Raw genomic sequence first — 17225 nt, forward strand, 5'->3', positions numbered from 1 at the left:
GTCAGTGAATCGTTGCGAGCCGCATTCGATATTAACTTCTTGTTTATTCATTAATATTTTATTTGCATTCTCACATATTCATTTTAATGTTTGCAAAAAAAGGAAAAAAACATTGTTATGATGCAAAAGAAAACTAGTCTAACAAAAAAAAAAAAAAAAAAAAAAAATTGTAAAATGTAATTAAATCATTTTCCGATTTAAATAAAATTATAATAAAATAATTTCTATTTAACTGAATTTATAATTATATAAAAAAATTAATTTACATAAAAAAAAATTTCTAAAACTTTATAGACTAGAAAATTTTGTGAATTCTTTTGAAATTGAAAAATTTCAAAAACATTATTAGAACGTTCTAGAAAATTTGTTTATAATCAACAATTTTTAAAGAAATATTTTTTTCAATGAAAAATTCTATGAATTCTTACAAATTTTTATTTGATGAAAAAATTATAAAAAAAATATTTTTTTTTTTTTTGATAAAAATAATAATTTGCCTCTCTTAATTTTTGTGATGTCGAATTAAAAATGATCAAATTTTTTTTAGAAAATTGTTATAAATTCGTTTTTATAATGAATCGAATTTTCATTTTTATTTTTTTAATTAAATTCTAATTTACTAAAAAAAATTTCTATTTAACTAAATTCTGATATTATTTTAATTTTATAAAACAAATTTTATAATGCGTTGAATTTTTTTTTTTATGTCCGGCAAAATTTTCGTAAAAAATAATTTTTATTTAATTTATATAAAGCATATATTTTCAAAAATGCATTTTCAAATATACAATTTTCATTTAGCAGAAATTATGTCTAGTAAAATTTTTATAAAAAATAATTTTTACTTTAACAAAATTGTATACTTTTAATGAATATTCAAATATTCACTTGATAATAATTTTAATTATTTAAATTCACAATTTAACATAATTTTTCTATTTAATAAAATTCATTATTCAACGAAATTATGAAATTAATTTTTTTAATTTCGCGCGCAAATTTTTCTGCCCAATATTTATTCGAATAAAAAGGAAAATTCAGTAAAATAAAAATTCGACGTTTTAAGAATTCTCTAGAATTTAAATTCTATAACAAATGAAAATTCAGCTAGAAAAAAAAAATTTTAATATTTTTTCAGTAAAATAAAAATTCTTTAAATCGACAATATATATTGTTTTTAATGAAAATTCGAAAATAAAAATTTAGACAAATGAAAATTCGAACAAATATAGAAATTTTGAAAAATGAAAATTGGAACAAATAAAAAATCTGACAAAATGAAAATTGAAACAAATCGACATTCTGTGAAGCGAATTTTCGGTTATATAAAAATTCATCTTTAATACAGAAAATCGTTTTAATGAAAATTATGCCAAAAAAATAATTCCAACAAATATAAATTTTGAAAAACGAAAATTCGAACAAATAAAAATTCTAATAAATGAAAATTAGAACAAATTTATAAATTTTGAAAAATGAAAATTCAAACAAATAAAAATTTGAACAAATAAAAATTCGAACAAACAGAAATTCTGTAAAGTGAATATTTTTGGTTTTTATAAAAATTCTATAATATAGAGAATTTATATATTTGATAACTCTGACTGTAAATTGGTTTTGAATATTATTTATTTTTATCAAGATTACGACAATATTGCTGTCAAATAGAAATTAGTTTAGATAAAAATTCTGTTAAATTAAAATTGCATCAAAAGAAAACAAAAGCTCATACTTTCTTTCTCTTTCTTTCAGTATTGTTTATTATCCAAGATTATAATGTTACTTTCTTATCAAATTTCTGAAATGATAAAATTTATTTCTTGATAGGACATTGAGCGATAAAAGCAACTTATTAAAAAAAAAAAATGATTGTAAATTCACAAAAAAAGAAAAACTTTTTTTTTATAATTTAATAAATATTAATTATGCATATTCATTTTATTCAAAAATCGAATTTAGAAAAAAAAAATTTTCCACAATTATTACAGATTTTATTATTAAAAATTTTATATGCCTGAAAAGCCAAACGTTTAAATGAACGAAAAAATTTTTTTTTACTATTTTTTTAATTTCTTTAATTAAAAAATATTCGTTTTACAAAATTGAATTAATAATTTATTAAATATTTAATGTACTTTTTTTTGTTTTTCATTACTGTAGAAATTGAAAAAAAAAATTGTAGACGAAAAAAATAATTTTGCACTATTGAATGAATTATTTTTTTTTATTAGAATTTTTATATGGAATTTCGAAATTATTTTTTGAAAAAATTTCTATTAAACCGATTTTCTATATTACAAAATTTTTATATAACCAAAAATTCACATCACAGAATTTTTATTTGTTCGAATTTTGATTTTTCAGAATTTACATTTGTTCGAATTTTCATTTATTAGAATTTTTATTTGTTCGAATTTTCATTTTTCAAAATTTCTATTTGTACGAATTTTCATTTGTCAGAATATTTATTTGTTCGAATTTTGATTTTTCAGAATTTACATTTGTTCGAATTTTCATTTATTAGAATTTTTATTTGTTCGAATTTTCATTTTTCAAAATTTCTATTTGTACGAATTTTCATTTGTCAGAATATTTATTTGTTCGAATTTTGATTTTTCAGAATTTACATTTGTTCGAATTTTCATTTATTAGAATTTTTATTTGTTCGAATTTTCATTTTTCAAAATTTCTATTTGTACGAATTTTCATTTGTCAGAATATTTATTTGTTCGAATTTTGATTTTTCAGAATTTACATTTGTTCGAATTTTCATTTATTAGAATTTTTATTTGTTCGAATTTTCATTTTTCAAAATTTCTATTTGTACGAATTTTCATTTGTCAGAATATTTATTTGTTCGAATTTTGATTTTTCAGAATTTACATTTGTTCGAATTTTCATTTATTAGAATTTTTATTTGTTCGAATTTTCATTTTTCAAAATTGATATTTTTTTGGAATTATTTTTTGAAAGAATTTCCATTAAACTGATTTTCAATATTCCAAAATTTTTATATAACCGAAAATTCACATCACAGAATTTTTATTTTCTTCGAATTTTTCATTTCATTGAATTAAAATTTGTAGGATTATTATTTTCTTGAATTTTCATTTAGAAAAATTGTCAATTTAAAGGAATTTTTATTTTACAAAAAGAATACATATTAGAAAGAATTTTTTTCTAGTCGTAATTTTCATTTGTTCAAATTTACATTTTAAAGAATTTTTAAAAAATCGAATTTTTTATTTTACAGAACTTTTTTATTTTGTTTCAATAAATATCGGGCAGAAAAATTTTGACGCAAAATTGAAAATTAAATCATAATTTCGTTGCAAATTTTTTTTTTTTTTTTTTGAATAACAATTTTATTAAATAGAAATTCATTTGAAATAAAAATTATTTTTTATGAAAATTTTATTGGAAAATTTTGTTCAATTAAAATTATATTATGTGAAAAAAATCTCTGTATTAGAAAATCCGCTTTACGTATACAAAAGTTCAGTTAAATAGAAATTCAAATTAAAGCAGAATTTAGTTAAATAAAAATTTGTATTAAATCAGAATTTAGTTAAATAGAAATTTTAGTAAATCAGAATTTAGCTAAAATAGAAATTTTATTAAAACAAAAATTAGTTAAATAGAAATTTTTCCATATGAAAATTCGGTTCATATTGTAAAATCCACATTGTAAATTCTGATAAAAAAATTCTATAACATCGAAAATCGGTTTAATGGAAATTCTCTCGAAAAAATAATTCGAGTACACAATAATTCGAACAAATAAAAATTTGGCTAAACAAAATTCTATCTTAATGAAATTGTATAAAATAAAAATTGTAAAAAATTAATTTTTTGTCAATAATCATGCGTCTCTCGTTTTGGTGTATGTAGTGAATTTTTTCTGCCGTATAATAATTTATATAGAAACCTTTTAATGAGTGTTTGCGAATTTGCGATTTAAAATGATTCACTCTCAATTGGCCTATTCTAGGCGTGACCTAGTTATCACTCATCGTGTGTTCCATACTCGTTTCTTCATTGTCTATATCAGGGAGGCGTTTATATATATATATTTGATTTCCTTATATAAAAAAAAGGAAAAAAAATCGATACACATCCTCTCTCTGTATATAATGAAATCAAATTAATTTCAAACAAAGACGCAACTTCCTTGTGGGCCAATTTGATAAAAATGATAAATATACATATATATATATATCTTTACTGATAAAAGTTTAATATTTTGCGAAACTCCATTTTTAGTAAATAATGATTAGAAAGTAATATTGACCGATGGGGAGAAAAAAAAAACAAAATCTTCAATCAACAAGAAAATTAATGCAAATTTCTATTAATGCGTAAACAAGTCATTAGAACAACAAAAAGTTGTTTTTATTTTCACGAACAATTTCTATCGATTTTTATTTTATGCAAATAATGTGAAAATGTTTTTCTCAATTATATTTTCGATTGTTTTCGTTTCACAAAAAAAAAAAAGTTAAATTTTTGTAATTTTATTGTTTAAAAAAAATTGACAAAATTTTTTTTCAAATAAAAATCCAAGTGTAAAAAATAGAAAATTATTAACTAAAATTTTCATTTCTAAGAAATTTTATTAAATAATATTTTTTAGACGAATTTTCATTTTTCGAAATAGTATAATTGACAAAATGTATTTTTCTTTTTTCACGAATTCGAATTTTTCTCTTTAATGACAGAATTTCCAATTCGTCGAATCTTCGGTTTTTGACCGCGCAAATTCTGACATTTGAAAATTCAAATCACTTAAAATTGTGTAAAATTAAAAATTCTGTTACACAAAAATTCGGTATCTAAATATATTTTATTAAGTAAAATAAAACTGTAAAAATAGAGAAAATCCATTTTAATTGTTTTTTGGAAAATTTTCACCAATTTTCATAAAAGTGAATTTTCACAATGAAACTTTTGAAAATTATTTCAAAATTGGCAAAATTAATTAATTTTCTTTTTTTTGTAAATTTATTTTCGCAATAAATTAAAATTGTAAAAAATAGAAAAAAATTTATTTTAATTATTTTTCGAAAAAATTTTCGTCAATTTTGAAATAATTTTTTTTTTAATATTTAAAAAAACATTGAAATTTTTTTTTTTTAATATTAAAAATTGACCAAAATTATTTTACTCTTTTTTAATAAAAATATGTTTTGCAATGAAATCAATTTATTAAATAAATAAATAAATAAACTACAAAAAAAAATTATTTTTATCATTTGGGGAGTATAATATGTAAAATAATCTTCATTATTGTGTAATTATGACAATTATGATAATAAAAATTATAAACAATAAGTGACAATAAAATACTAAATTAATTAACGAAAGTTAAATGATAAAAACGAATGCTTTTACTATCAGGTACTTAATGTAGTTTACTCTCAACAAATAGCATTGATGAATTTTTTTTTTTTTTTTTTTTTTTTTTAATAGTGATTTACGATGTCGCGTGTATACAAATTTACGAGTTTTTGATAAAAAAAAGAAATAATGTTTTGTATACAGTATGTATCAATAATCGTTTTATAAACATAATTACATTAACCTGTGATTAAAATATCGAAAAATACACACTTCCCGTATTTTATAATATCATTCACGAAAGTTATTCAATAATGTATAACCGGTAATACAAAAAAAGAGGAAAGTAAAAAGACAACAAAAATTGTCTCGCATTCAGAATTAAACGATAAACATAATTTTTCAAAAATTTATTATTTATTTATTATAAACTAGCAAAATTAAACGCCCGCAAGCGCGCCAAATTGAGTATTTAATTGTTTGTTATAAAGAAATTAAAGATTAATATTATCAATAATAATTTAATTTATTAGAAAATTATTACATATTAAATGATAATAATGAAAATTATATGTTTACATGCCTCGGATTATACGACTTTTTCCGACTTTTTTTAAAAATACGATTTTCATCGACTTATTTTAATAAAATGCGATATTTTTTTTACATTTGAAAAGAAAATGTAAATAAAATACATTTTTTTAGTATAAAATGCAGATCTTCTTCAGATCATCTTCAATTCAATTATTTAACAAATTTTGAACTAAAATGATTCTTCACTAAATTAATTATTTTTAATAATTTTAATTAAATACATCACAAATTCAATCATATCAAAATTATTTTTTCAATTAAAATTTTTATAAAATTTAACAATTGTTTACAATTTAAAAAAAAATATCACAATAAAATTGAATTATTTTTTAAAAATTTGAATTCAAAATAAACTAAAATTCAATTATTACCCCAAATTTTTAATAAAAATCAATTAAAAATCCAATAATTATCCAAAATTTTCAATTTAAAATTTAATTATTTACCAAGTTTTCAATTTAAAATGAAATAAAATTCAATTACTTTCTAAAATTTCTATTCAAAATTAATTATTTAAATTTTCAATCAAAAATGAACTTCAATTAAATTATTATCCAAAATTTCAATTAAAATTCAATTATTTCCCAAAATTTTCAATTCAAAATGAACTGAAATTCAATTATTTTCCAAATTTAAAATCAAATAGAATTTAATTATTCTCGAAAATTTGAATTCAAAATTGATTGAATTTTCAATAATATGAATTTAAAAGCATCTAAAGTTTAATTATTTCTAAAATTTTCCATCGAAATTTATTTTTTTTCAAATTTAATAATTTCAATTATAACTCTAAGGAAATTCAATTATTTTTAACTATTTTAATAATATTCTTTGAAAATTCAACTATCTGAAACCATTTTTCAATTAAAAATGATTTTCAAATTATTGTATTTTGTCCGCATTTTCTAATAAATTTTTAGTGAAATCATCTAAAATTTTAATTACAAAACACTTAAAGTTTCAATTAATTTCAAAAATCTCAATTTTAAATCTTTGAAAATTCAATTAAATTTAAAAAATGTAAAATTATTTTTAGTTCTGTAAAATTTAATAATTGTTTGAAAATTAACAATATCTTTTGAAATTTAATTATTTCTAAAAATTTCAACTTTAACCCTTTGAAAAGTATTATTATTAAAAAAAAAATTTTTTTATTTAAAAATCTGTAAAATATTTTTGTTAAAATAAAAAACAAATCCACTTTTTTTTGGAATATAAATCGACTAAAACGACTTTTTGTGTCTATAAGTTGATTCGAGGCCTGTGTTTTTATAATTAATATTTAATAGGTATTCGTTGGCCCCTGGTACCTTAAAAATTAATTTTTAAAAATAAATTTTTTTTAAATTACTATCTTGTACGAAATTTCCTTGCGCATCTTTTTTCTCATCATAAATTTTTTGTATTTGTGTAGAATTTTTGAATCAATATACAACTTTAAAAAAAATTTCGTTGGTAAACGAATTTTCGAATTTGGAATTTTAAAGAAACTTATTCCGAAATTTGGAAACACAATTATACAACTTTGGCAAAAATGAGAAAAAGAATTGTCAAAATTTGACACGTCATAAGATTACTATTCAAAAAAAAACACGTGAAATCAGAAAAGGCCAACTTTAAGTTAGGATAGAAGGACAGACCAAGCATTTTATTATTATATATTTTTTTTTAAATTTGATTTTGCAATATTAAAAATTTTGTATTTTGTTATTAAATTGCAATTAATTATTATTATTATTAATTATATAATTATTAACCTTTTTTTGTCATAAAAAATGTACCGGAAAATATAAATAAAAATTTATTGTCGATGATAAACGGCAAAATCGATTTTTAAACAAAAAATTAAATTATTTTCACTGAAAAAAAAAATTATTAAATTCAAATAATCGGTTACTTGAATATAATTATCAAATAAATATTTACTTGAACCAAATATAATTTTTATTTAATTTAAATAAATTTTATTTGAATCAAATAATTTCTGTATTTGAAACAAATAAAAATTAATTAACTCAAATAAAAATTATATTTGGTTCAAGTAAATATTTATTTGATAATAGTCAAGTAAACGATTATTTGAATCAAATAAAAAAATTTTTTTTACTTTACAAATTAATTGCGGTAATAATAAGGTATAAAATAATAATTACATTTTTTTTTATTGTTGATTTCGAAGTTATCAAGGGTCAACTTATAAGGCCGTACAAATTTTATATTATGTTGTTTTACTTTCCGGTGGCTCATAAAATAATATATAAAAAAAAATTGAATTCTGCATAATTTCTTGATAAACACAAACTAAAAACAAATAACAAAAAATACTTCGTCATTAAATTTTGTAAACAAATTTAAATTCCCCAAGACTTCAACACACACACACTTGTTTTTAAAATTGAATGAAGCTTGTTTTTTTACTATATTTAATGTCAATGAGTATAAATTATTATTTACCATATACGTATTAAATCGTGGAACTCGTAAAGTTAATATAATTTTGAATTTTGCGACAAAAGAATACATATAAGTATTTACTTTCAAGTAAATCCATTAATTTTTTAAAAATATGTTCGCCATATTGGATACGCCATTTTGAATTTTTAAAATCTGACTTCAGATTCGTAATCAGCGACCACAAAAACCCTCGAGTAACAAGTTTCAAACGAATTCAATGAGTTTTTAAAAATATGTCCGCCATATTGGATCCGCCATTTTGAATTTTTGAAAAATTTTAAAATCTGACTTTAGATTTCTCAGTTATCCAGTTCTCAGTTTGCTGAGTCATTAAAAAAAATTTGAAAAAATTCTCACAGTAGGAACGTCATTTAAAATTTTTGAATTATTTAAAATAAGAGTATGAGCTGACGATTATTATGAGTAGATAGAATAGATAGAATAGAATAGATTTTTGAAAGGAGCTTTGGGTCGGTTGACGTGAATCAAACATTCTTTTTAATTATTAATAGTCGCGTAAAAGAGTTAAACATCAACAATCCCACTTGGAAAGATTCCACGGAAAGTGCCACCTGGAGGTTCTATCAGAATTCCGCCGGAACTTCCAACGTAATTCCGTCGGAATTCCATCGGAGTTCCAAAGGATTTCCGATGGGATTACGACAAAGTTCCGACGGAATTAGGAATCTAAAAATTTTGAAAAAAATTAATCGGAATTCCATCATAACTCCGTCGGAATTCAATCGGAAATTCTTTTGAACTCCGATGGAATTCCGACGGAATTACGTTGGAAGTTCCGGCGGAATTCCGATAGAACCTCCAGGGGGCACTTTCCGGGGAATCTTTCCAAATGGGATAACACAGCAAAAAAATAAAAAAAATTCTGATCTGGGCTTCTGATCATATATATATGTTAATTATAAGTTTTTAGGGTCGCTGAATCCGAATCCGAGGTCCATTTAACACCATCAATTTAGAATTCTTCCATAACCTTAAAAAAATAGTTTCTAAGTTTTTTTTTGAGGTTATGGCAGATTAGGAATCCTAAAGTGATGGGTTAAATGGGCCTCGAATCCGGATTCAGTGACCCCAAAAACATATATATTATATATAAAGTAAACATGGTCAAACCTCCAGATCAGAAATTTTTTATTTTTCTCTGTGGCTGTGTAATACAAAGCTCAATGAAATTAGTTTTAAAGATTGTAAATTACAAAGTACAGTATTATTATTTATGTATATAGTGGTTTGTTTGTTTGTTTGTAAACATTGAACAGTCAACGACATTTACAAGATTTATTCTAGTCGGGTCTTTGTCTTCTTGTTGCACGTGCACATAATAAAATATAGATAATAATTTTGAACTTGTAAGTAATGAGTTTTTGTGGTTTTGTCTTTTTTTTTTGAGTCGCACCACAATAATATTAATATACGTAGATATACAACATACATATATTATTGATGGATTACGATACTCATGTATATATAAATGTATATGTAAATTAAAAAAAGCAAAAAAAAAATTTTTTTGACGCAATTATTGTATGTAAATGATAAAAGTTTTTCTTTCTTTATTATAATGGCATTGATAGAGATAAAAGCATTTTTGCTTCGCTGTTTTTTTTTTCTACAAGCTCAGATGGTTCAACTATATTGTAGACGCGTCATATTAAACAATTTTTGCAATACTGGAAGTTACTTTTGATATCAGGAATAACGAAAGAATTTCATTATTATTATTATTTTTTTTTTTGTATGACCTCTCAAGGGCTCCAAATCTAATTTCGATATTGTATAAATTATTATCACTCTAAATCTGAATCAGTGAAAATTTCACTGAATTCAAATCAGTGGCTCAGTTTTCTTTAATTCACCAGTGGAATTTCACTGGGATTCAATAATCAGTTTCACTGATTCCCAGTGAAATTCCACTGGTGAATTAAAGAAAACTTAGCCACTGATTTGAATTCAGTGAAATTTTCACTGATTCAGATTTAGAGTGATTATTTATTGTATTTAATGTATTTATAAATTTTTTGGCATGAGGGTTCTATGAAAAAAGAACAAAAACTTTTCCTTTATTTCATATACGTTTCGACAACTAATGCGTGTGATTTTGTCAGTGAATTTTTATTATAGTATCCCGGCAAGAAGAAAGGGATTAAAACTTTTCAATATGCCTTTTAATTCCGTTTTCTTCCGAATACTATACCAATTTACCAAAAAAAATATGGTTATTCAAAATAATTTGTAATTAATTAATTTCTAATCAACTGTATAGAATAGCAATTTCTTTCTGTAGAAGGCATTAAAATAAATAAATTTATGAAAGGGATTAAAAATAATTCATCCTGTTAGACGACAACTCCTTGAAAAAGTATTAAAAGGGATTAAACACGAACAGCATTGGATGGCATTGACTTCATTCAACTTCTTAATTTTTATTGAGACATTGAATGGCATTCAAATTTTACATAAAATTTTTATGGATTCAAAAGGATTGAAACGAGGCAGATTTATAACCTACCGAAGGCATTAACTGGAATTCCAGAAAGAAATGGAATTAATTATCATTTAAAGGCATTCGATTGTATTTTTTTCAATGCTAATTAATACCTTTTAATACACTTTTTCTTGCTGGGATCTGTAATGATAAGTACAATGTAACTGTAGAGTGATGTTTAAAATGTATAGATATTGTCGAATATTTTAATTTAGTTTTGTTAAAACATGTGAAAGTAGTATAAAATGTAAAATAAAATTAACGTAGAAGTTATAAATAACAGTTTTATATAAAAAATTTTTAAATTTAAAAAATTTTCTAAACTGGTTAAGTTAATGTGCTATAGAAATTATATCCAAAGAAGAATTCTCAAGCCAACAAATTTAACTTACAATATCACATGTTTGAAGAAAATTTAAGAATGTTGTAGATAGAAGTGGTACTATTGAAGTATACTATATAAATTTACTTCAATTAACTGTAACACAGCACAACATAGATATACTTTCAATGTTTTATACATTTTTTAAGAAAGATTGAAGTGACATAAGTAATAATAATTTTCTCCAACGCCTGCGCTCTAAAAGTGCAACTTTCTTGGTTAGAAAAGTATTGGGGAAGTTGAACATTTATTAACTCCTCGGCCGAGCGTGGGAAAAGTAAATCATTATATTTTTTTTAGTTTTTCTTTGATAAATATTAAATAATAATAATAAGAAATAAATCATTGTTCATCATTGTATCATATATAAATTGTTAATTCTTCCTAATTAATAAAAATGCATTTCCTCGCGAGGCGTTGGAGAAAACGTCGTGTGCGACCAAATTAAATTTCGATGGATATAAAATTCGATGCTTTTAAATTTCTATCATTTAGAATATCGAACAAATAAAATATCGACCACTTTATATGTCGATCATTTAGAATATCGACCAAACAAAATATCGAACTAATAAAATTTCGACCACTTTAAATGTCGATCATTTAGAATATCGACCAAACAAAATATCGAACTAATAAAATTTCGACCACTTTAAATGTCGATCATTTAGAATTTCGACCAAATAAAATATCGTCTAAATAAAATGTCGACCATTTAGATTTTCGATCAAATAAAATATCGACCAAATAAAATATCGACTAAATAAAATGTCGACTTTCATAACTGTCGTTTTTTTAGAATTTCGACCAAATAAAATATCAACTTAAAGTAATTCGATCAATTAAAATTTCGAACTTTTTAATTTTTGGGAAAAATCATGCGCCTCGCCTCGACTTTTCAGAGGATACTGAAATGTAATTAATTCAAATAAAAGGGTTACTTCACTTTATTATTATCAAATAAATATTTACTTGAATGAAAAAATTTTTATTTGCATCAAATAAACTGTATTTGAACTAATAATTTTTCTATTTAAAACAAATACCATCTCAAATAATATAATAATTTATTTCGTACAAATAAATATTTATTTGATAATATAGTCAAGTTTTTTTTTTTTGGGGTCCGGTCACTGAAGAAAGTAAATTTTTTCCAATAATTTTGAAAAGACATGGGTCTAATACGATTGTAGGTGGTTTGAAATAATTTTTTCCTATTATTCCCAACTAGTTACGAACTAGTTGAAAATAATAAGAAAAAAAATTATCGTAAACAAATACTGCCAAGAGGCAATCTGATTATTTTTCTAATGTTTTGTTTTTTTTTTTTTTTTTTTATTTGGTAGCTAAAATAAATTTTCTTTGAATTTAAAAAAATTCATCTAATACTCACCAAGTGGCAAATCACAAAGTAGACAACACGCTGCCATAGCTCCAGCTGAGGCACCGCTAATTTTATCCAATAACAAATGGGGTGCATAATTTTTAAAACACACGGCAACACCGACATGATAAATGCCGAGAAAGCCACATCCGGCAAACGATAGATTCATCCTTTGCCGTTAATAAATGAATTAAACTTGAATTTTATCACTATACTCTTTATTTCAACAAAATAGAAAAATAACAATAAGGTTATGTACATTACACGTAACGCACACACTTTTGATTATAATATATATATACATATATATCAACTCCACGATTGCTCTCGTGCTACTGAATCGGAGATATGACTTAATTCTCGTTTTAAAACAATAGCTGCACGAAAGAGACAAGAACGCCAACTGAAATAAAACATAATAATAATCATATTGGAAAAAACAAAACAGTTATATATGATAAATGCGCGTTTAGTGACGTAAATAATGTGTCATTAATTGTTGATTGGTCCCTGACTCGAAATTAAATAACAGAGGCATGTGAATGTATTTTATATATATACATATATGTCATACAACAGTGTCAGCTTCTAGTAAAATTTTCTAGGGAAATTGATATTCTGAATGCTACATTTAGTTTCAAAAAAATTTAAAACTTATACATTTTTCTGAGATATAATGCATTATCGTCCCCGCATACAATCAGAGAAAATATTTTATTTTTGTGACAAATAAAATTTATTTAACTTTAAATAAAAATATTTTTTTTTTTTCAAAGCGTAATACTTTTTTTTATATTTGTTTCAAATAAAACATTTCATTTATCACAAATAACGTTTTATTTAGTGTAAATAAATTTTTTATCTGAATTAAATATATAATTTTTATTTAGTGCAAATAAAATTTTTATTTGAATTAAATATAATTTATTTGACTCTATGAGACAAATATAACTTTCCTCTATATATATATATATATATATATATATATATATATATATATATATATATAGCCATTAACATTAAACGTATAATTTGATCTAATTTACAAATTTCAAATGTCTAAACAACATTGAATATATTCATTTATTAGAATGTGAATTTAATGATTCTTATTACTCAAAATGATTAATTAATTAAAAATATTTTCAGTAAATATTCCATTCATCTATTTTGTATTAATTAGAATTTTTAATGATTCTAATAATTTATTTTCTTCAAAATTTTAATTACTAAACTGTATATGACCTAAAATTTATTTCTCACAAATTTTTATATATAATCTAATTATAATAGTCGCTAATTTTGAATTATATAAATGTTAATTAAAATCAAATTTTTTTTGGGGCCTAAATTTTAATATAGAAAAATTTATATAAAACTGATTTAAAAAAAATGGATCAAAATTTCAAATGATAATAATGGAATTTACAAAAATTATTATATTACATAATCATAATTTCATAATACGTAAATAAAATATTATTATCAAACTGCTATAGTTATTATTTATCCTAATTTTTTTTCTTTTCTATAAATGTCATTTATTCTATAAGGCACAAATTCTCTAAAAGTATTGTTATTAAAACTGTATTCTTTATATTATAATCTCCATAAAATTTAATTCATTATTGTTATTATTATTATTATTTTTAAAAAATTTCTACATAAAAGAATTGTTTCTTAAACAAATTTTAATTGTAATTAATTAATTTCCACACGGGCACCTATTATTTAAAATATAAAATTCTATTACATTAATATTAGACTCAATCAAAATGATTTATTTATAATTATTTATCCCATCATTAAAAACATCTTCGATGCAAAAAGTTACATCAAGCAAAAATTATTTTAACCATCGAAACAATTCGTGAAATGAAAGTTGACCAAGTAAATTTTAGGATTATGTTAAGTTTTAATTATAATTTTTTTAATATAAATAATTAAATTTAAAAATGGAAAATTATATATACAAATTATAATTTTAAATAATGCGTGCTACGTAGAAAAAGAGAATAGTTTTGGTCTAAATATGAAATAAAGTTAAAAATTATCAAAAAAAATTAATTGAAATCAATTTTTTGATTAAGAAAAATTTCTATCGGTAGGCAGAGTTATGAAAACTTGGTGTGAATTACTTTTTTACCTATATACTACCGCAAGTGGATTAACGAAAAATTAATGAAGGATGTAAATATTAAAAAATAAAAATTATTATTAAATATTTAAAAATAATTCACACCAAGTTTTCATAACTGTGCCATACCGATAGAAATTTTTCTTAATCAAAAAATTGATATAAAAATTAATTATTTTGATAATTATTAACTCTATTTCATATTAAGACCAAAAACTATTCTTTCTTTCTACATTGCACGCATATTTTAAAATTATAATTTGTATAATTTCCCATTTTTAAATCTAATTATTTATATTAAAAAAATTAATTAAAATTTAATATATTCCTAAAATTTACTTGGCTAACTTTCATTTCACAAATTGTTTTAATGGTTAAGATAATTTTTGCTTGGCGTAACTTTTTGCATTAAAGATGGTTTTGTTGGGATTTCAAAACTTTTTGTATCATTTAATGTCATGACTCAGTGATGAATCAGCTAAGAAGCATCTAGAAGATCTGATCATGTCTCTATCAGATCTATATTTTTATGAATTTCAGATTTAAGCAGTCGGATTAGGTCCCACGTATAACATTTTAATAAGTTAATAAAGAAAACAAAAAAATTAAAAAATAACTTTTTAAACAAACATAATAGTTTCAAAGAAAATAAAAATTTACTAGCAAAAGTTACAAAAAAATACTATAAAAAATTAAAAATTTCAAAAGTTTTTGAGTGTATTCAAATATTCACAATTATATATCGAGATTTTAACCCAATTAATATTATTTGTATATTTGAAACCTATTATTTGAAAATAGAAATTTTTCTTTAAATAATTCAAAATTTTCTATCGAGTATGTGCGTGTAAATTGTCAAAAAATATTATCTAAACATATTAACGGCAACTCTATCGTTGGAAACTTTAAATTATTTAAAGAAAAAAGTTTTTGAATTACCGTCTTTGCAAACAATTTTTCTACCACATGTTGTCGCCGTAAGAAACAACTAATAATATTATTTTTGTGAGTTGGTTACTCAACTGAGAACAAACTCTACTTTATTTATTTAACAAGCAAAGTACAAAAACTTGGAGATAATCAATCCTTCCAAAGCTTCACTGAGTCTTTTTGGAAGACAATTTACTAACCGTGCTATCACTTTGAGTAGCGACTAATTAATCTGACCACACCTGCTTATGCATTAGTTTAAAGGACTGTGCAATAGTCCCCACTCTTTACAATACACACTCATACTTCATACTGTCGACACACATAAGGCACAAATTTTTTTATATTTTAATCATGACAACACGTGTGATTAAAAAATAAATTAATCTACTACATCTACAAAACTTTCAACTAATTTTAGCCACTTTGTTATCATTTATTTTCTTACACGATACAAATACAAATTGCAATAGCAGTAACTATAATGTTGCGTATATTAACAAGAAAAAGAAATTCTATAGAAAATTCGGATAATCTAATGTTTACATCTGCGGTGTTTTAGGGAAAATACTCTTTTATTATTTTTGTTGACAGTACGGATTTAAATTACAAAATTGATCATCCAACTTTTATTTCCAAAAATTATAGTAAATGTATTATTGTTGTTGTTATTATTATTTTTACATTTATTATAAGTATAATATAAAATTGCACTAGTAATTTCAACTGATCTGCACATCGTAATAAAGCAATTTTTCATTATAATGCATAAAAAAAACAATAAATTCATAAAAAATCATGCAGAAGGAGCGGTTACGATTTTGAATCTTTGAAATTTTGTTTATTTAGGGAACAAAGATTTAAAATATTCAAGAATTTTTTTTCGGCATCGGGGATAAACTTTTTCTTTGTTAAAGTTAGGTGTGTATGGTAATAATCTATAGAATATTATATAAATCTTTTCAACTTTAGATTATAAAACTTATAATTGTCTATACCTTGTATTATTTTAAAACAATAAAAAAGTTGGATTATAAAAAATATTATGAGATGATCGTTTTTTTAATAATCCTAATCGTATAATTTTTCTCAATTACACCCAACATTCTTCACAGGGTAATGAAACTTAAAAATTTGTACACGCAGGGATGTGGCGTTGCTAATAAATTATTTAGTGAAACGTCCAAAATGTTTCATTTCTTATACGCTATATTTGGAACGTTCCACTTAATAATTTGTCAATAAAATAACACATCCCTGTGTACGACTTTTGAGTTTCTGTGCAAAATGTCCAAAAATTACAGTGAGGATAATTATGAATTTTAAGATGCGAATTCGAAACTGTTTCTAGTTTTATTTTTTTTAAATTCGACAAAAAAAAAACTCGGAAAATTTGAGAAAAACGCCTTTTGAATTTGTTTAAAATTTTTTTTTAAATATATTTATGTAACCATAAAAACCAGTTTAATTTTTTAAAAATCCGTCGCTATGAATACAAAAATTT

At 22.2% G+C, this 17225-nt stretch overlaps 1 protein-coding gene across 2 annotated transcripts in view; it reads right to left on the reverse strand.

Annotated features, from left to right (window-relative positions):
- LOC127286658 (1-acylglycerol-3-phosphate O-acyltransferase Pnpla3) overlaps positions 1-16287 on the reverse strand; it is a 32811-nt gene extending 16524 nt beyond the window's left edge. The window contains exons 1-2 of one of the 2 annotated variants that reach the window (XM_051313162.1): positions 15731-16287; positions 12664-13057 (exon numbers count right to left, since the gene is read on the reverse strand). In XM_051313162.1, the coding sequence (XP_051169119.1) occupies positions 12664-12823 (160 nt within the window). In that variant the 5' untranslated portion in view covers positions 12824-13057; positions 15731-16287. Of the gene's footprint in view, positions 1-12663; positions 13175-15730 lie in introns of those variants that run through there. The other variant, XM_051313163.1, reaches the window with a different exon arrangement.
- Positions 16288-17225: the final 938 nt, after the last annotated feature.

Source organism: Leptopilina boulardi, unplaced genomic scaffold (assembly GCF_019393585.1).
Source record: "Leptopilina boulardi isolate dan_hultmark-lab unplaced genomic scaffold, ZJU_Lbou_2.1 LbouV2_362, whole genome shotgun sequence".
Classification (NCBI taxonomy): domain Eukaryota; kingdom Metazoa; phylum Arthropoda; class Insecta; order Hymenoptera; family Figitidae; genus Leptopilina; species Leptopilina boulardi.